The following is a 19,567-nucleotide window of genomic DNA, read 5'->3' on the forward strand; positions in this document are numbered from 1 at the left end:
ATGTTACAAGCAGGGAAACTGAGGCCTGATGTGAGCCTCGCTGAGATCTGAGCCCAGTGCCCTGATCCTGGGGAGGAGGTGGAATGGTGGGAACATAGCCGCTTCTGAAGAAACTTTTTTTTTTCTTCCCTGGGAGAAGCAAACACGCTTGGTAGAGAGACATGTCCGGAAGGTGGAGTTCCATATCAGTAAGGTGGGTGTCTTGAGCATTACAGAGTGTCATGGGGGGGTGTGTGCCACAGGGAGTCATGTGGGTATCTCTTGTGAGTCAGTGAGAGCCACACGGTGTTGCTGGACATCATGTGGGTGGCACAGGCCACCATGGGGGTGTCATGAGGGTGTAGCGAGTGTCCAGGTTGGGTGGTTATAGGCAGCTGCAGAGAGGAGGGCTAGGCAGAGCTCCTATGGCTGACAGCAGTGTCTCAGCCCTGGGGTGGGGCACTGTCACGGGTCAGTACACAGGGCTTGCTGCTTGGTCTTGGGAGGCTCTAACTGTCCCTGTGTAGACAGGAAAGTGGAGGCTCAACCCACAGGGATGCGTCTCCTAGCGAGTCCCTTAGGCTTGCCTCCTCCTCCTCCCTACCCTCCTTCTTCTTCTGGAGATAGGGTTTAACTGTGTAGCCCTGGATGTCTGGAAGACACAATATACTCCAGACTGGACTTGAACTCACAGAGAGCTGCTTGCCTCTGCCTCCCGAGTGCTGGGATTAAAGACATGTGCCACCACACCCAGCTCCTTTAGGTTTTCTTATAGTCCATTTGCAAGAACTTTCAAGAGTTCACCTTCCTCCCCAGACCCACAGGATGGGCACTGTGTTGGCTCACTTTCCATTCCACAGTTGGGACTCACACTGGGGCACGACATAGTCACTAGTGTCTACTGTGCTGAGTGTGTGAGTGGTCCTAGGTGCCGGGGTGCGAGGCGGTGGCTAAGAGACATGCTACCCCAGGACAAGGCTGGACTAGAAGACAGTTCTTGCAGAAAGGGATGGCGGGCAGGGGCTGTCCCTTGGTGTGGCCCACAGACTGTGTGTCTGCTGCAGGTGGATGAACTCTATGAAGGTTATTGCATCCAGTGGCGTCTGCGAGATGGTGCCTCCAACATGCAGCGTGCCTTTAGCAACAGTACCCAAAGCCGCGCCTCCCGGGAGAGCCTGCAGGAGCTGGGCCGCAGCTTGCAGGAATGCATGGAGGTGGGCCAGCCTCTCTAGCCCCTGCTCTGGGCTCCTGGATAGAGGGTGGGGCTCGCAAATGACGGATCCACTCATGGACCTTGCAGGACATGTGTCTCATAGAGGGGGCCTTGGAAGTTCACCTGGGCGAGTTCCATATCAAGATGAAGGGTGAGTGCCAATCAGGCTGGGCTTGGTATCAGTTCTTCCCAGCTGCCGAGAGAGTCTGCTAAGGGTGAGTGGTGCAGGCCGAAGTCCCAGGGTCTAGAGGCCCAGCCCTGATTGTTGCCCTTGTGACAGGAGATGGGCTCATTGCTCTGTGGGTATAAATCTCCTATCCTTCCCATGTTGCCAGGCACGCCCCTGTACCCTGAGGTCCCCATTTTCCCTGGGTAGGGTTGGGGGAGAGGAGACTAGCCCATTTCTGTGTTCCAGGCTTGGTGGGCTATGCACGCCTCTGTCCCGGAGACCAGTATGAGGTACAGCCAGGAAGGTCCTGGGAGGGAGGTCCATGGGTAGGCAGTGAGGGGGTTCCCCTGGGGCTGCCTCTGCACCCTTCCCGTGTCTCACATGCAGGTGCTTATGCGCCTGGGCCGCCAGCGGTGGCGGCTGAAGGGCCGGATAGAGCCGGATGACAGCCAGACCTGGGATGAGGAGGAGACGGCCTTTGTGCCCACCATGCATGAGAATCTGGAGATCAAGGTGGGGCAGAGCCCAGGGTGGGACCTGGCGCCTGGGTGCTGAGCTCAGACACCACCATCGTGTCCCTCACGGCCAGGTGACCGAGCTTCGAGGCCTGAGCTCCATGGTGGTGGGTGCTGTGACTTGCGACATTGCTGACTTCTTCACGGCCCGACCGCAGCTTGTGGTGGTGGACATCACTGAGCTGGGCACCATCAAGTTGCAGCTGGAGCTGCTGTGGAAGTGAGTGGCTGCTGTGGCATCCCTGCCCTCATCAAGGCCATCCCTGCTCCTGGTGCAGACCCTGGGGGCTGGATGTACTCCAGACCTGCTCCTGTAGAGCCATCTCTGACCTCGCCCATCCTCCCCCATAGCCAGGTTGACCTTGTCACCTCCTCCCCCACACCTCCTGTGACCTTGAATTCCACTCTCAGTTTCAGAACACATGACAGCGTGGACTGAACCAGGACCCTTTCTGGGTCCCTTTTCCTCCTTAGTTCCTCAGGGGAACTCCCTTCTGCCCCCCTCCTCTTCACGGCCTTCTGCCTTTGGCTGTCCCCTGTCCCTTCCAGTCTGGGGCTGAACCTTGAGGTTCTCCTCTGGGCTGCAGACCTGTTAGGGCGGTCCAGGCTCAAAAGGCCTTTGTTGGGTTTGGGGCTCCCTCCTGCAGCCCCAGGAGCCCATGGTTTCTAAAGTTTCTGTTGTTGGCACCTTGCATTTCCAGGGCGCCCCTTCTCTCCCCTGAGTGGGTGTGGCAGGGTAGGAAAGAGCTGGGAGCATCCAACCCAGTCACCTAGGATCCCCTCAAGTGCATGCCACAACCCTAGGCTTTAAGTCCCTGAGACCAGCTGGTCACAGGTGCCCTAGTGGGGAGGTACTGCTGCCTCTGGGCTCTGGATCCTCCTGGTGGGTTTGGTGCACTCTCCTCAGCTGAGGGCCCTGCAGCCACCTGGCCTCTACCCCGAGTCTCGCCCACCACGCTTTAAGTGTATAGCATGAACATCACTCCTAACTGACTCGAAGGCTTTGGGCGAGAGAAAAGTGGGGTGAATTTGATTCTGGCCCTCTCTTATTGGAGGGGACATTGGTCGAAGCCAATTCCTTGTCATTCCGGGTAAATAACCCAGGCACTCACAGTTCATTCCGGGTAAATAACCCAGCCACTCACCAACTAGTGGAGGTTGTAGGAAGATCAGCAGAGCTCCTGCATACACAGGTTACTTTGAAAGACAAGGCAGCTGCCTGTGACTGCAGAGCACTGGGTCCTATCGGGGCCCCTGACGGTCTCTGCTCTCCTCTGTAGCCCCTTGGACTCCGAGTGCCGGCTGGTGTCACCCAGCCCCACTGGCAGGTTCTCAATGGGCAGCAGGAAGGGCTCACTGTACACCTGGACACCGCCTAGCACCCCCAGCTTCCGGGACAAGTACTGCCTGGTAAGTGAGCCTGTTCCCAGCAGGCTGAGATGCTCTGGGACTGGGCAGTGAGGAGCATGGCCTGCTTGGGGTTCCGCCTTGGGGTTGTAGGACTGTGGGGCCCAGTCTTCCGCGGCTTGAGGCCATGGGAATTAGGCTGGGTCTGGGACCTGCTGGCGTGTGTGTGTGTGTGTGTGTGTGTGTGTGTGTGTGTGTGAAGGGTGTCCTCTGTCTAGCCATGGCCTTGGCCTCACCTTGCTGGGGAGACTCAGAGCTTCCAAGTATGTGATCTGGAGCCATGTACAAAGAAGCAACCTTCTCCTCATGCCTCCAGGGCCAAGGTCCCCTCGGAGACAGGGCCACCGTCCTCTCCTCTCCGGGTGGGGGAGGGGGCATTGAAAACTATGCACAAAGGAACCCTCAGCATTTCTCTTGCTGGCCTTGGGATGGTCTCTCACTTACAGGAACCTTCCTTCCTTCCTCCCTTCCTTCCTTCCTTCCTTCCTTCCTTTCTTCCTTCCTTCCTACCTTCCTTTCTTCCTTCCTTCCTTCCTTGCTTCTCTCTCTCTCTCTCTCTCTCTCTCTCTCTCTCTCTCTCTCTCTCCTTCCTTTCTTTTGGTTTTTTGAGACAAGGTTTCTCTGTAGCATTGGAGCCTGTCCTGGAACTAGATCTTGTAGACCAGGCTGGCCTTGAACTCACAGAGATCCGCCTGCCTCTGCCTCCTGAGTTCTGGGATTAAAGGCATATGCTACGCCCGCCCCACACTGCCCCACACGTGACTGTGTTCACTCCACAGACATAGAGGTAATTGCAGTGTTATGCTGTGCCTGTTCACAGGCCATAAGCAATCTTCAGCAAGAATATCTCTCCTCAAGTTTGCACCCAACCAGGGTCCCAGGCCGCAGGGCTTGTCCCCCTTTAGGTGTGGACACTGGTACACGGGTGGGGAGACACATGACATCTCTCCTATACAGAGCACAGCGATCTCTGGGCACAGAGGGGGACTACTGGAGCTAACTTAGGGTCTCCAGGGATATACTTCCAGAGAAGTGGCATCTGAGCTGGGACCCTTGGTGCTGAGGGCATGTGTGCAGGGTGCTTTGAGGCAGAGAGCACAGTCAGCACCAAGGTCCTGAGGCAGGAGCTTGGCGAAGATGAAACAATGAAGTTGAGGTTTGCCAGGGAGAGTCAGAGGTTGACAGAGCATCCACGGCTTTGGATGCCAGTCACCTTGGCAGATCGACATCACCCTGAGCACCTCAGCACAGTCCCTGGGGTGGCTGCTGAGGTTGCTCCTGCATCCCCTCCCAGTCTGTCCTCCAGCAGCCAATGCAGCAGGCCTTGCTGCTAGGTGGGCCTAGGGCCACCTCCATCCTCGGCTACCTGTCTGAAAGTGAGCTCCAGGTTCCTCGCCTGCGGAATCGGAGCCAGGAGCGACTCGAGATGGACTCCTTCAGCTCTGAGGACCCCAGAGACACTGAGACCAGCACTTCGGCATCCACCTCAGATGTGGGGTTCCTGCCCATGCCTGCGGTACCCACAGCTTGCATAGAAGAGGGGACCAGGGAGGAGCCCCCACCCCTCGGCCTGCTGCCAGGCCTGACTCATCCAGTCAGCAGTGTGTTTGTGGAACAGCCTGGCTGGAGGGACTTGGGAGGAGAGAGGCTGACCCTGCTGCAAGATGTCCCAGTCCACAGCCCCATGGTGCCACAGAGCCAGAAGGGCCAGGAAGAAGGAGATGGGGATGGAGTTGAGAGGCCTGTGCAGGAGGTCCTGGATCTGCTGCGGTCTGCAGATACTGCTCAGCCCCAGCTCCGGGAGCTGGAGTACCAAGTCCTCGGCCTCAGGGACCGGCTGAAGGTATGCCCGCCCTGCACTGGACAGCAGCACCACCTTGCTGCCAGCTTGAGGCCTGGGAGCAGGTGCAGGGACCAGGCAGCCCACATGAGCATCCCGGCCTCACCCCTATGTGACCTGGGTGGGCCGAGCCTCTCTCGCCCTCAGTTCCCTCACTTTTCAAGGCCTAGGAGGAGAATACCAAGGGGAGGCCGGAGTGCACAGTGAGTAATTTGCTCCGTGTCCAGTCAGAACCTGGCTCCATCGAGAATCTTCTGATGTAGGTGGGTGCTCGGGGCTGTCATTTAGGATTAAGAACTTTGGGCCAGACAGAGCTGAATTCAAGGAAGGCCCTGCAGCTACCTGTCCTCCACCCGCGTCTGCACGGCCACCCAGTACCTTCCCCTCAGTGGTCATTCAGCCAGAGGATGTCCTCCGGCCCCCTGCCGTGGTTCTCAGAGCTGCTAGCCTCGACGGATGGCCTTGTTTACATTTTTAAATACATAAAATAAAATGTAGATCACACACACCAACTTCTATAGCCCATTCTTGGGTATGACACAGCTTTTTTTCTTAAAACACTCCAACACAGACCTCTCTTCAAAAAAATCTCACCTAATATTACTTTGTTTTGTTTTCTTTGTTCTCAACCTGGACCTCACACATTCTCATAGCAGCACAGCTGGGAGAAAGCTCCACCTCTCATGGTCCACCCAGTGTCTTAATCCACCCTGCCTGCCGGCCACCTTCGAAAGGCCCTGCCCAGCGTCCCAGGGAGGAGAGTTTGGGGAAGGATGCCTCAAACTCCTTTACTTGCACCTCCCCTGTGTTTGCGTGTGGAACAGTTTGAGTTGCAGGCACACAGCTTCTGTCCTGTATTTTCAAAAACCACACGCACTTTGTACGACCCTGAACTAGCACAGCTATTCAGAGCCTTCTGTTTTCTGGAAAACAGCCAAGGACAATAAAAACAATGACAGGTCCCGCCTTCAGCTTGGATTCTAAAGGGGAGTCACCCAGGGCCTTCCTAGATGTCTTGAGCAATGGGCTCAGTGTTGCTAAGAGGCCCAGGCTGGTCTTGAACTCCAGATTCCCCTGCTTCAGCCTCCCAAGGCTGGGAGGACAGGTGTGTGCCACCATGCCTGGCTAACTTACACACACTTATTACTATTTATCTATGTGTGTATTTATGTGTACGTACGTACACACGTGTCAGGTGCTCTTGAGGCCAGGTGAGGCCATCAGATGTCCTGGAGCTGGCCTTATAGATGGTTGTGAGCTGCCATGCGGGTGTTGGGAATAGAACCCAGGTCCTCTGCAAGAACAGCCAGTGCTTTTACCACTGAGCCATTTCTCCAGCCTCATACACATACATAGATGCATGGGGATATAGTTACATGCACATGCGCAGTGCGCAAACACACCCTCACACACACACTCGTGCACACACATGCACACACTCACAGTCCTGCCTGTACACACAGTCGACCCCCTCCCTTACCCTCCTGAAGCTCATCTACCCTTGAAGACTCGTGTGCAGCCCTGGGAAGAAGGCACAGGCTCTGCTGTTGTCATTTCTTGAGGAAAACCCTCAAGATGCTCAGTGTGCTCCTTTAGGGCTGAGGGCATCTGCATGGCTGCTCTGCCTCCCTGCAACTGCTAGTCACGGTCACATGCGCAACCGCCTGTGCTGTTTGCCAGGAGTTTTGCTGTGTGCATGGCCTCGTGTGCAGGGCTGTTTGTGGGCTCGTAGTCCCAAGCACAAGCTCCGGCATGTCTGGTGGTAAAAACCCGAGAGTTAGATGATTCCTTCAGGCGGGAGGTGCAGAGCACTGTCAGGAGCCCAAGGGTATCGACACTATTGACTACGCTGTCGCTGTCATCAGGGCTGGGGGGACCTGACCTCACCCTCCAGGATCCACACAAAGAAAAGGCAGGCCTGGTGGCAAGCACTTCAGCACTGGGGACGTGGAAACAGGAGGTTCCCTGGGACTCAGTGCCCAGTCAGCTCAGCCTAACCGGCAAACTCCAAGTCCCAGCAGGAGGGACCTCAGAAACAAAATTAAAAAAAAGACCAAACCAGTAAAACAAGGTGACAGCTCTTGAGGCATGACACCCAAAGTTGTTCTTGGATGGCCCCTCTGCACACACAAGCACATATGTACAACTTGCACAACGCACACATACATACACTGGAAAAGAAAAACAGGTTTTAAACAAAAGTGCACACGTGGGCCTTGTACTTACAGGCTGGCAGTTTGCAGTGTGGCCTTGGGGTCATGGCTCAGTGTTTGCTAATTTGCTGACATAACTACCTCAATGCATAAGCACCCACTGTGTCCATCCGTGTCTGTGTACATACATGCACACATGTGCTTGTCTCTGTGTCCATCCGTGTCTGTGTACATACATGCACACATGTGCTTGTCACTGTTTCCATCCATGCCTGTACATACTTGCACACATGTGCTTGTCACTGTGTCCATCCATGTCTGTGTACATAAATGCACACATGTGCTTGTCACTGTGTGCATCTGTGTCTGTGTACATAAATGCACACATGTGCTTGTCACTATATTCATCTGTGTCTGTGTACATACTTGCACACATGTGCTTGTCACTGTGTCCATCCATGTCTGTGCACACACATGCACACATGTGCTTGTCACTGTGTCCGTCCTTGTCTGAATCCCCTCAGGGTGACTGTCAGCGTGAGTTTCCACATTTGCTGAGAAATGAGCCATTGAGCCATTGGGCAGCAGCACAAGGGCAGGTGTCCGCTGGGATGGAGTGGCGCCTCCCTGTTGGGGAAGTCCTGCCCTGCGCAGTCCACACCTGAGCCTCTCTCCCTGTGGTCTATCCCATGGGTGTTGGGGACAGGTTTATCTCTCTGGTGACCTTATCTCAGGCCATGCTGGTGGGACACTGGAAGTGCCACATCCCAGATTCCCTCTGCGGAGCTGGCTTGTGCTGGGGCCGGTGTGTGTGTATGGGGGGGGGGGGCTGGCGCGGTCACATCCTGGACAGCTGTGGGAGGGCAAGGCCGTCATCCTGGTGCTTGTCCACAGCCCCGAGGGGTGCAGCCGGAACCAGTGTCAGTGCAGAGCTTGATGGACTGTATCCTGGAGAGCTTCGCCTTCCTGAATGCCGACCTTGCCAGTGACGAGCTGTCCCTGTTTGGGGGCTCCCAGGCTCCTGAGTGAGTGCACACCGGTGGGGACACCTCTAGGCCGCTGTAGCTCCATGTTGGTCCCATCACGTCTAGTTTTATTGTGCTCAGTGCCTCCTCTCTATACCACTGTCCCCACATAGCTAGTATGACCACTGAGGTGACCTCAGGCAGTAGCAGCAGCACACAGCAAAACCCTGACCTTGACCTCAGTGGCTGCCACACTGAGCAACCGCCCTAGTAACTCTCTTGCCCAGAGTTCTCTCTGGACCACCATCCATCGGCCTTGCTACCTATGCTGATGGCCCAGGGCCACTTCTGTCCCCAGACCTCAGCAAGACAGAAGGGGACAGTCTTCATTTCTTTCTCTCATCCAGTGGTCCCACAGGGAGATTCCAAGTCTAATGAGCCAGCTGGGTCTTGGGGGAGGGGCGGCGGTTCAGCTCTGCCCTGTGAGCTGTGATATCCCCACCCTGAATCTGGGCTTCCTGCCCACTTCACAGAAGAGCAAAATGAGGCTTTGGTGACCATCCAGAAGCACAGTCTCGGGTCCCCTGGGTAGCACTGCCCTCCACACCTGGTGGATTTCCAGCCAACTTTCTCCCCCTTCCCGCCACTGAACTCCCGTACCTGGGGCCTGACTCTCTGATATGGAGCTCTGGGGGGTAGGATGGAGGCCAGGGAAGGGGTTCCTTTGCTAACTCAGTGGTCACTCATTTCTTTTGTCTCCTCAGGAAGGACAGTCCTCCGCCTCCTCGGCCGTCATTGAAGATGTCACCCAGCGAGCTCACAGCTGGTGTCCCGGAGCTGGACACACTGCTCACCATCCACCTTCAAGTCTGCAAGGCTTTGCTTCAGGTGTCAGGGTAGGGCTTGGCTGGGGTGGGCTCTGGGCTCAAAGGTGGCAAAAAAAACGTCTGAGGTCAGGTAAAAGGAAGCCGCTCTGAGAGCCGATGCCATGGAGACTCTGCGGCAGGAGGTAAGGAGCCACATGGGAGTCAAGCCCCGAACTGAGAGGGTGGTTCTGGTATACACGTGTGGGTACCACACCAGTCCAAACTGGTTCAACCCCAGGAACTGAACATGGTGGGCTTCAGGCTATGCTACTCCCAGGGGTCCAAATGCTGGGAGATGGGCCTGGCCATCTTCCCACTGCTTTGTGATGTGTGATGGTTGGCTGAACTTGGGTGGGCTGACCCTAGGGGCTCAGTTTAACGAAGAGAAGGGTGCTTAGCCCGTGGTCTAGAAGCCACCTCTGGGATAGGGCAACTGTGGGCTGCTGAGAGCAGAGACGTACATGCCAGGCTAACCCCAGCATCCTGGCTGATTCTAGAAGCTGGCCTCCCCTAATCTGTCCCGGATGGTCCAGGACTGCCTCCTGGAGGAAGCAGAGCAGCAGAGGCAGGTTCTGGAGGTGCTTTCAGTCCTTGACTCAGAGCAGGTCAGCAAGGCCAGGTCGGTTGAAGAGAGTAAGTAGCAACCAGCCTCACACCCACGGCACGGCCTTGCCTCTCTTCCCCTTCCGTGGATGGGTGGATTAGCTGGGCTTGCACACCGGTGTGTCTCTGTATGCTGGGGAGGCCACTGTCGGGTTCACCAAAGCCATCCCCACCCACATCCTGGTGGTACCGCCAAGGAGCAGCGGCTGTCACCTCAGTTCTTTGTCTACCCCTGCGGACCTCTCTGGGGAGGCCAGCTTCCTAGTTCATCAGGGTGGTTGTGAGTGGCTGACCTTATGAGTGGGGACAAGGAAGGTGACAGGAGCAACATGGGCCTGAGAGGAGGTCCCTGTATTGGGTCTCCTGCCCTCACTTCCAGCTTCGGGTCCCAGTGAAGGGGTTTCTGGTGCCTGTGGCTGCCTTCGCCCAGGCTGCTGAGCAGCTGCTCGCTCTCAGTCATCCCACAGACTCCTCACAGGAAGGGTGGCCTGGCATTGTGGCAAGGATGTACCCAGCCTGGCAGCGTCCTGGCTTGCCCTGCCTCCACACTCCTCAGCCAGCTCAAGAAGATGTTCCTACATCGAGTCCGAGGGAAGTACCCCGGCCAGCTGGAAATAGGTAGCGTCCTTCTTGCTTGCTGCTTTCCCCGGGAACGGTGGTGCTACAACCGGGGGCATCTTCACAGTTCTGGCCCTGCGAATTTCCATGCATGTCCTCACTGCCCTGCCCCCTGGGGAAGCAGGCTGCAAATCCCTGTGCCTCCCACCAAGCCTTGAAGGGTTGTTAGAGGAGGGTGTGCAGGCAAAGTGCCATGGGGTGTCCTGGAATCGGGCTGGACCTTTCCTGAGGGCAGCTGTAGCCTTTTCTCGTGGAGCACAAGAAGGATGGTCCTCCCTAGGGTGGTGCTCCCGAGGGTGGTGCTCCCGAGGGTGATGCTCTCAAGGATGGTGCTCCCGAGGGTGGCTTTTGGAGTCTGGGAGTCTGGTCCATTCTCTGGGCTACTTGCTGCCTTGAGCGTTTCCAGGCCTCTAGCTCCAGGATTCAGAGTCCACTGTAGCGGTTACTTGCTAGCTGGTGCACGCCTCTTCTCTGTCACACAATTAAAAGACAGGAAAACAGCCCATAGCTGAGTGAGTGAAAGTACTTTATTGGCAACTTCTGGGCTAGAGAAGGCTCTAGAAGTACAAGTCTGCTGACTCTAAGGTGGCCTCCCTGGGATCCCTTTTCCCAGAGTCCCTTTAACTGACACAGACCTGTTTATGAGAGTCCAGCTGAGGCCTCAGCTCCTCTCAGGGCCCTTCCCTCTGCCAGTGTGTCGCAGGCTCCTGGAGCAGGTGGTTGGCTGTGGTGGGCTATTGGCCACAGCGGGGCTCCAGGAAGAGCAGATGGTCACCTGGTTCCAGTTCCACAGCTACCTGCAGCGGCAGAGCGTCTCTGACCTGGAGAAACACCTTATCCAGCTCACCAAGGAAGGTAGGGCCCGGTCATGGCAATGGCCTGGAAGCAAGTTACAGCCCACCCTGGGGGCTTTGTCCCTTCTGGTTTGGGCACAAACCAGATGCACGCAGCTCTCCCTCAGCCGTCAAAGCCGAAAGCAGGAGGTGAACAGCCTAGAGCAGCCCCAGGGAGAGGAGGTGGGAGCTGTCAAGTCTGCCCTTCTGGTTTCTTTCTGAGTCAGGGTCTCCCTATGTAGCCTAGCCTGTCTTCCAACTCACCATCCTCCTGCCTCAGCCTCCCAAGTGCTGGGATTACAGGTGTGTACCACGTGCCCAGCCTGGCCAGTGGTTCTGTTCGTTTTTCAGGGGCATGTCAGATCCGTTTGTAGAAGCGTCTGTCGGGATGTGGTGATGCTCCCTCTGTCATGGAGCTGCCCCTGCAGCTACGGTAGCTGATGGTACCGGCCTCCCCTTCTGTTTCAGTTACTCTCATCGAGGAGCTGCACTGTGCAGGTCCAGCCAAGGGCTTGAGGAAGCTGCACGGGAAACGCCTGGGCCAGCTGCAGCCCCTACCCCAGACTCTTCAAGCTTGGGCACTGCTGCAGCTGGATGGACCCCCGAGGCTGTGCAGGGCTGCCAGATCACGCCTGGCTAGTGCAGCCAGGAATAGGCGCTTCCGGGAAAAGGTATGGTGCACGCATGGGCATTCTGGCTGGGTGTGCAGGAGTATAAAGTGGGAGGGGCTGGAGAGATGGCTCAGAGGTTAAAAACACTGACTGCTCTTCCAGAGGTCCTGAGCTCAATTCCCAGCAACCACATGGTGGCTCACAACCATCAACCATCTGTCATGAGATCTGGGGCAGCATACAGGCAGACAGAACACTGTAGACATAATTAATAAATAAATCTTTAAAAAAAGAGTATAAAGTGGGTGGTGGGGGCCACACTTACCAGACTTGAGGTCAAGTGCTTTAAGAAGGCTGAAGTGGGGCTGGAGTTACTAGGGCAGTGGTTCCCAACCTTCCTAACACTACTCCCCTTTAATACGGTTCCTCATGTTGTGGTGACCCCCAAGCATAAAGTTATTTCATTATTAACTTCATAACTGTAATTTTGCTACTGTCATGAGTTGTCATATGAATATCTAATATGTGACCCCCCCCAGATGGGTTGAGACCCACAGGTTGAGGAATATACCCAGCACCAAGTCACAGCCTGGGCTTGGTCTCTCAGACCTGCACAGCATCTTTCTGAGGGCTGTCTTTAAAATTTTAATATTTGTTCGTTCATTCATTCATTCATTCATTCATTCATTGTGAGTGTGTGTACCACATGAGTCTGGAGGTCAGAGGGAAACCTGAAGGAGGCAGTTTTCTCCCTCCACAACATGGGTTCCAGGGTTCAAATTCAGGTGGAGCTGGGCATGATTTGCACAGGCCTTTAATCCCAGCACATGGGAAGCAGAGGCAGGCAGGTCTCTTTGAGTTTGAGACCAGACTGATCTACAGAGTGAGTTCCAGGACAGCCAGGGCCACACAGAGAAACCCTGCCTTGAAAATCAAAACCAAAAAAGTTTTGTGGAATTCACTTACTAACCAGCTACTGACCAGTCTGGGGTTAGCCTCCTCCTGACAAAGGGCTGAGTTTGGGTCACTGAAGCACCTGCAGTGTGTCCGGTCCAGCTGGGGACCTGCTTGCCCTGACCTCTGTCTAATCCTGGTGTCCCCCCGCCAGGCTCTGCTGTACTACACCAACGCCTTAAATGACAGTGACACCAAGCTTCAGCAGGCAGCATGCATGGCGCTGCAGCAGCTTGGGGTGAGTCCCGTCTTCCCTAGTGACTGACAGGAGGGCCACCCATGGTGAGGGCTGAAGCAGTAGGGCAGCGGCAGCTTCAAAACGCTTTCACTGGAACGGTGTGTGTGTGTGTGTGTGTGTGTGTGTGTGTGTGTGTGTAGTAGAGGGTGTCACCAGTAGCAAGAACTGACACCCTAGTAACAGCCAGCCCCCCAGACTCCAACAGCAGAGGTCCCCACACCAAGGAACTCCCTGCCCAGCTCAACATGTTGTAACATGATAAATTCTTGTGAATGAGAAAAAGACAAAGTGCACAAATGTGAAAGCTGCGCTGTCTGTCACCCTCGACCTCAGCAGGAGCGACTGGCCACCTCTGGCACATTTCCTTCTTGCTTGCAGGGACATGCGTACCCTGAACTTTTGCTACTAAACATGACTTTACATGAGCCGAGGACTACGTGCCTACAAGCATGAGGGACTGAGTGGAATCCCCAGAACTCCATAGAAAAGCTCCGAATGGTGGCGCACACCTGTCATTCCAGTGCAGGAGAGGTAGAAGCGGGGGATTCTGGGACTAGCCGGCCAGCCAGCTAGCCAGCATAGCTTACTTGTGAGCTCCAGGCTAGGAGAGGCCTCATCTAAAAACATGGTGTGGATGGCACCTGTAAGTTCTAATTTTGTTCACATCGTGTGTGCGTGTGTGTGTGTGTGTGTGTGCACATGTGCATTGTTCAAACACAGAAAAATAAAGTATTCATGCATTGAGGGAAAAAAGCCAGGTATGGTGGCAAATCCTCATGACCCAGGGCCAGCCTGGGCTTCATAGTGAGACCCTGTCTCATAAATGCCACTATGAGCATTTTTGTAAATAAGGTTTTATAAAAAATCACACTGGGTTCCAGCTCATCCTGGGCTGGATGACACAGGACAGCTTCAGAGTCTGTGAGCCATGCCTTCCCCACTCTCCCTGCACTCCCACAGTGCAGGTGAGGGGACCTTGTTAGATCAGCTCCATCCGTGGTGGGGATCTGCCTTGTCTAACCTTGTTGCCTACTTGTACATGGGAGTTGGCTCAGTGTAGAGAAAACCTACTGCCCCCCACTCACTCGGTGCTACCCCAAGAGGAGGATTGTTGCTAAGGATGAAGGGGTCAAAGGTTGCGTGGGAGCGCTGTCCCTGGATGTGCGGCAATCAGGCCTTGGTTCTCCAGGATACAGGACAGTCAGGGTGTGCTAGATGATGTCTACAGACAAGCTGATGGCCTTGCTTGCTGGTCTGCACTAGGGTGTGGAAGCCTGGAGTCCTCTAGAGAAGGGCAGACAGGCCCCCCAGGAACCATGCCAGTGCGGTCTATCTGCTGCCTAACAAGTCTTTCTCCTCCTGACCTCATAGGGTATTGAAAGCATTGAACAAATCGCCAGCCTGTGTCGGTCGGACCTGGAGGCCGTGCGAATGGCAGCACGGGAAGCAACACTGTCATTTGGTAAAGTGCAGCCAAAGCCCCCTCCCCACCCCGGGCAGCACAATGGGGTTCCAGGGTCCCAGTGGAGATGTCTGTGCTGCTAGGAACACGGCTGCAGGCTGCAGGCCACCTATGCTTTGCAGCCCCTGCTCAGTGCAGGTTCCCCTCACAGCAGGTTGACAGCTAGGGTGTAATTCTCCCTCCCCCCACTTCGTTTATGGTCCTTGGCAAATGGTGGGCAGGGGCAAAGTCAGGCCAGTGCTCAGGAGACCTCCGGCATAGAAAGCTGTTTCAGGTGTGGATGGTTCACTCAACAGCAGGGGCAAGGGACCTCCAAAGACTATTGTCCTGCCCCTCTAGAGGGTGACGAGCTGGTAATGGATACCTTTGTGTTCCAGGTGAGAAGGGTCGCCTAGCTTTTGAGAAGTTGGACAAACTCCAGTCAGAACAAGAACTCTACCAGGAAGCAGATGTTGAAATCACAATTTTCTAAGCTGTGATCAATGAGCTCCAATCCAGCACCTTTCTTCCTTGACGCTTCCTGGCTTCCACAGGGTTCAAGTTTTGAACTGAGCTCCCTAGGCACTCCCTCACAAGTGTGAGCTGGGTCAGTACCCAGCCCAAGGGCACAGTGCTGTATTCAGAGCAGGAAGGGGTATGTGGGACCTCCAAGGATGTGGCCTACCCCAAATGCTGTTTTTGCTTGTCTTGCCTTCCTGGGGTGCAGTGCCAGGGGCAGCTGGTGCTGGCTGAGGATCAAGGGTTCCAGACAGACATGCATGGAATGTGAGCTCTGTGCATACCCTCTGGGACAGCTAGCCAGTGGTCAGGCCCACTTCTCACACATGCCAACCTGCGGCTCATTCGATGAATCGCTTCAGAAGCCAGAGATGAGGTGAGGTTTTCATTGAGGTGGCTACAGAGGCACACAATGGGTTTCCTACTTCAGTGGGTAAAACACTTGAAGCTGGGCATCTGAGATGTCCATGAGGGGCCGAGTGGCTCTCGACAGCCCCATTTGGTTGCGTGGACCATGTGTGCTGACTTATCTTGGTATTTATTTGTCTCATTCATGTCTATTCTCTAAAATCTCAATTAAAATCTCTGTGGTTTACCTTACTGCCCAAGTAGATAAGGTTGTGTCTGTACAGCCGTGCGGGAGAGGGTGGCAGGAACCACAGGACTCTGTAGAATCCATTGGAGATCCTCGCTACACTTGATTTCCAAGGCTTATGGCAGACTGCCCTCCTCTGGGGACACTCTCAGAATACCCCAGGCCTTGGCAAGCCTTTACCTGACGGGGTTTGTCCCATACCTGAAGCCTTCTGCTGGGACAGTGGGCACGGCACTTCCATGGTTCTGGGGCTCTAGGGTCATAGAGGGGACTACTTACTGCACAAGAAATTGTGAAACTCTGAGAGGTATAGGGTTCTGCTTTTTCTTTTTTTTGGGGGGGAGGGCGGGCGAGACAGGGTTTCTCTGTGTAGCTCTGGCTGTTCTGGAATTCGCTCTGTAGATCAGGCTGGCCTTGAACATAGAGATCTCTCTGCTCTTGTGGTGGCATTAAAGGTAGGGCTGTGCTTTCTACCACATCTGTCATTGCAAAGTCTGAACTAAAACAGTCACTTGGGGACCCTATATGCTGAGTCTTGTACACGAACTTTTGGGTCTCATTTCAATCTCTGTCATGTATACATCAAATGTGACTTTATGGATGTCCTGAGATGGGATGACCTTGGTGTGACAGGCAGCTGGCCGAGGTGTGGTGTGGAGTCTGTGGGTCTTGTTCAAGTACTGCAAGGTGCCACAGGGTGGGTTCCTGAAAGAACAGTGTGGAGGTCCTGAGTGAAGGCAGGCTGGCCAGCCACTGGCACTCAACCCAGAGCATGCTAACCCTGCAGACATCTACCTCATGCTGTCAGGGATGGACAGATGGCTGCCCATCCTGGCTCAGGTCTGTCAGGTAAAGAAATAGGAAGCATCTCACACCTATGTTCTTTAAAAACATTTATTGTTGCAACTAAAATGCAGACCCATTAGTGATACGGCAAGTTGGAAATGGTGCAGTCCGACAGTTCTGTGAGGTCACAGAAGACCCTGAGACACCCCCACCGGGGCATGCACCACCCCACACACCTGCAAAGGTACTATATCGGAAAACTTTTTTGTTGTTGTTGGTTTTTATTTTTGTAAAAATGATTTATTCTACAGCCATCCAAAAAAAAAAAAAAAAAAAAAAAAAAAAAAAAAAAAAAAAAAGAACGACCTGCTGAGTAAATATTGGTTTAAGGCATACAGCAGCTTGCTACCTCCAACACAGGCAACGGGGTGGAGCGCGCCCGTTCTCCAGGACATCCACCTAGAAGGCTACTGTACATACCCCACAACTACAGATACAGTCCACTGCCAACTGCTCCCAGCCTGGACCCTGGCTGTGCCACCTCCCCAGGTTCTGTGGGCAAGGCCACCACCATTCCCACCAGTGGCTCTGTGCTGGCTTCTCTGGGTGAAAGGCAAAATGTGAAATGCTGGCACGAGGCAGTTTGGATTTCCAGCTGCCTTCGCTTCTTATTGTAAAAAAGCCACCCAATGTGGAGGTCTTGTGTCCCCTCACAGGAAGAGTCATGAGCACCATCATCAGTCTCTACCTGGCTCAAGAGTGACATACCTCTGGGCAAGGTGACCCAGGCCAGTGATGACAGCAGGCTGATTCCCACAAGCTGCCCTGCTTCCAATCCTGGCCTGCTCCAGAAGAGCGTGAACTTGGAACGGAGGGGCTGATTCCAGAGGTGGAAGGACCCTGCTTACCTAAGTGTCCAGGAATGAGGTGTGACTGGAATGTCAGGTGCCGTGGAGCTTGGCAGGGCAGGCCAGCGAGCCTGGTGTCCTGCTGGAGTGAGGCAGTATCTGCACTGGACAGAGCTGCTTCCAGAGTGGCGGTTACGCAACAACGGCCACATCTGGTCAGAGTATGCAGAGGTGGCTGGACATGGGCTGCTATTGAGTGGGCATCAACATTCCCCATGTCAAGAACATGGCACCACCAGGGCAGGAGACTTCGTGTTTTCAAACTCTCAGGGAAAGTGGAGATTGGGAACGGGATTATGAGGTCATGGGGAGAAAGCCCAGGTTTCATTCTCGCATATCACATCAGTAGCCACAGGGCCTTTACACACAGCCACAGTGTCCCATGTTCCCAATGCCCTACAGCCCCTACTCCTGGCCCCAGCTCTGGCTGGACAGCGGCTCCTGTCAGTCTCAAACCCAGGACTCATCTGATACTGTACTTGACAGAGCCCTGGGTGCCAGGCTGACACCTTACATCATCGGCTCAAGGACGTGCTCACACAGTGGGGACGCCTTTGGGAAAGGTGAATAAATAAAGAGCGGGGCTGTTTCTAGGGAGGGTGTGGGGCCTCGTGCTGCCGTAAGCCAGTGCTCTGTCTCTGCCGTTCCCTTGCACTCCTCACGAATCGTGGGCTTGGGACTCCAGGGAAGGATAAAGCAGAAAGGGAGATACATGGCTGAAGGAGGTGATGGCTCTGTGTGAACAAGCCTCCCCTGCAGCTTGCTCGGCTGGCTAGCGGCTTTCCTTCCCCGGCATGGCCACTGTGGCCTGCAGCCAAGAGGTTGGAGGGCAAGCTGTGCTGCTGGGTAGCAACCCCATGAAAGCGCGTGCCTTGGATGCTCCAGAGCACGCGCCTCCCCACAGCCTGGCCACTACAGCACTGGAGGCAGCCATGGGAAGCTCGGTGGTGTTTTATGAGTCCTGACTCTGAAAAGCACCACTAAGGAAAAAGTCTTTGCAGTTTGCAAAAATCATCTGATGCCTTCAAGGATGGTCACCGGCACAGGACTGAACGTTTCAGAGGTTGGTAACAGTCCTGCGAAGTGGCTTCCATGACACCAAGGCTCCTTCCTCCTCCTGTCAGTCACGCTTGCACCTCAGCAGTGTGGGTTCTACCACAATGGTGCTTACTTTCCAAATGAAGTGGAAACCGCAGGGTGAGTGCTGGCAGCCACCTAAGATGAACTTGACCCTGAGGCAGGGCCCCAGGGAAACCCACTTACAGGGATGAGATGTTGAGGGTGAGGATATCAGTAAGATGGCTGTCTCAAAGAGGGAGGGTACAGATGAATTTGGAAATGCAGCGGGGACACCTGAGCAAAGCAGAGCCGGGCTTGCTGTTTAGAGGCGGCGTGTGCTGCTCTCCTCACAACAAGGCGGCTCCAGGACACCTGCCAGCTCAGCGTACACAGCGGGGGTGCCCAAGCCAGCAGGAGCTTTACATCCTGACCGTTTGGGAAATCAATGTAAATCATGAGTCTAATCACACGCAAAAGGGCACAAGAGAATCTCATGAGTGCCTAGCGTTTTTTTCTTTTTCCAGAAATAACAAAAACCTGCCTTTATAAATGTTAAAAACAACAATGTGTTGTAATTTTTTTTTTCCAAAAACAAACGAACAGAGAGAGAAAGGGGAGGAGTGAGGTGAGAGCGAGTGAGAGTATTTGGCATTTCCTCTACTTCTCCTCAACAGGTTAAGGCCCTGAGATTAGACTGTTCTTGGGACCATGGGGCTCCTGCCAAGCCCAGTGCACTGATGCCCCTCCTGGGGCTGGCCCTTCCAGTTCCACCACAGGCTTGCGAGCTGTTCCTGACAGCGGGTCAGACGCCGCAGAGCAAATCCTAAGCTGGGCAGCAGCAGCGCCCAGCGCACTCGCGCTCACAGCAGTCCGTCAGTGAAAGCACACCCGGTAGCAGAGGTACGCACCAGTCGCCAGGGCCGTGGCCATGCACATGTTGACCAGGAAGGGCTTCCAGTGAGTCGGCCAGTGTGCCTTTTGTTCCTTGTCTGTTGCGGACGGCTCTTCCTTGGTGGGAACAGATGCCTGGGTGCCCTGAAGACCTCCAGCCACTATTCGTTTTCTAACTTCAGTGTCTTGACTCATGCTGGGGAGAGGGAAGAGGCAGGTTATTCACCTCGAGAAGATGGACAAGGGCATTATCACAAAGGAGGAATTCTGGAGAAGCAATCATTCATGCTGCACCGGGTGGGAAGGTCAGCACAGACAGCAACCTGCTTGTCTTCTAGCCCTTGGGGAACTTGGGCAATACCCATGGCCAGGGCTGGGTTTCATCCAAAGATCAAGTCAGCCTG

General features: G+C 54.8%; 2 protein-coding genes across 7 annotated transcripts in view; one reads left to right on the forward strand and one right to left on the reverse strand.

The window, feature by feature from the left end:
- The window catches only part of Ripor3 (RIPOR family member 3), a 69,309-nt gene extending 53,785 nt beyond the window's left edge, over positions 1-15,524 (forward strand). For 3 of the 5 annotated variants that reach the window (XM_048441148.3, XM_048441149.3, XM_085696986.2), the window contains 17 exons: positions 137-193; positions 1,044-1,193; positions 1,280-1,343; positions 1,608-1,651; positions 1,749-1,874; positions 1,951-2,096; positions 3,157-3,286; positions 4,578-5,126; positions 8,171-8,301; positions 9,006-9,129; positions 9,605-9,740; positions 10,167-10,328; positions 11,022-11,183; positions 11,630-11,832; positions 12,881-12,964; positions 14,336-14,426; positions 14,804-15,524. In XM_048441148.3, coding sequence (XP_048297105.3) covers positions 137-193; positions 1,044-1,193; positions 1,280-1,343; positions 1,608-1,651; positions 1,749-1,874; positions 1,951-2,096; positions 3,157-3,286; positions 4,578-5,126; positions 8,171-8,301; positions 9,006-9,129; positions 9,605-9,740; positions 10,167-10,328; positions 11,022-11,183; positions 11,630-11,832; positions 12,881-12,964; positions 14,336-14,426; positions 14,804-14,898 — 2,454 coding nt within the window. In that variant the 3' untranslated portion in view covers positions 14,899-15,524. The remainder of the gene's footprint in view (positions 1-136; positions 194-1,043; positions 1,194-1,279; positions 1,344-1,607; positions 1,652-1,748; positions 1,875-1,950; positions 2,097-3,156; positions 3,287-4,577; positions 5,127-8,170; positions 8,302-9,005; positions 9,130-9,604; positions 9,741-10,166; positions 10,329-11,021; positions 11,184-11,629; positions 11,833-12,880; positions 12,965-14,335; positions 14,427-14,803) is intronic. The other 2 variants (XM_085696985.2, XM_087910965.1) reach the window with 2 other exon arrangements.
- Positions 15,525-16,399: 875 nt separating this feature from the next.
- Ptpn1 (protein tyrosine phosphatase non-receptor type 1) overlaps positions 16,400-19,567 on the reverse strand; it is a 48,602-nt gene continuing 45,434 nt past the window's right edge. For both annotated transcript variants that reach the window (XM_048441146.3, XM_048441147.3), the window contains exon 9: positions 16,400-19,359. In XM_048441146.3, coding sequence (XP_048297103.1) covers positions 19,146-19,359 — 214 coding nt within the window. In that variant the 3' untranslated portion in view covers positions 16,400-19,145. The remainder of the gene's footprint in view (positions 19,360-19,567) is intronic.

The sequence above is a fragment of the Myodes glareolus genome, chromosome 10 (assembly GCF_982192425.1).
Source record: "Myodes glareolus chromosome 10, mMyoGla1.1, whole genome shotgun sequence".
In the NCBI taxonomy this organism is placed as follows: domain Eukaryota; kingdom Metazoa; phylum Chordata; class Mammalia; order Rodentia; family Cricetidae; genus Myodes; species Myodes glareolus.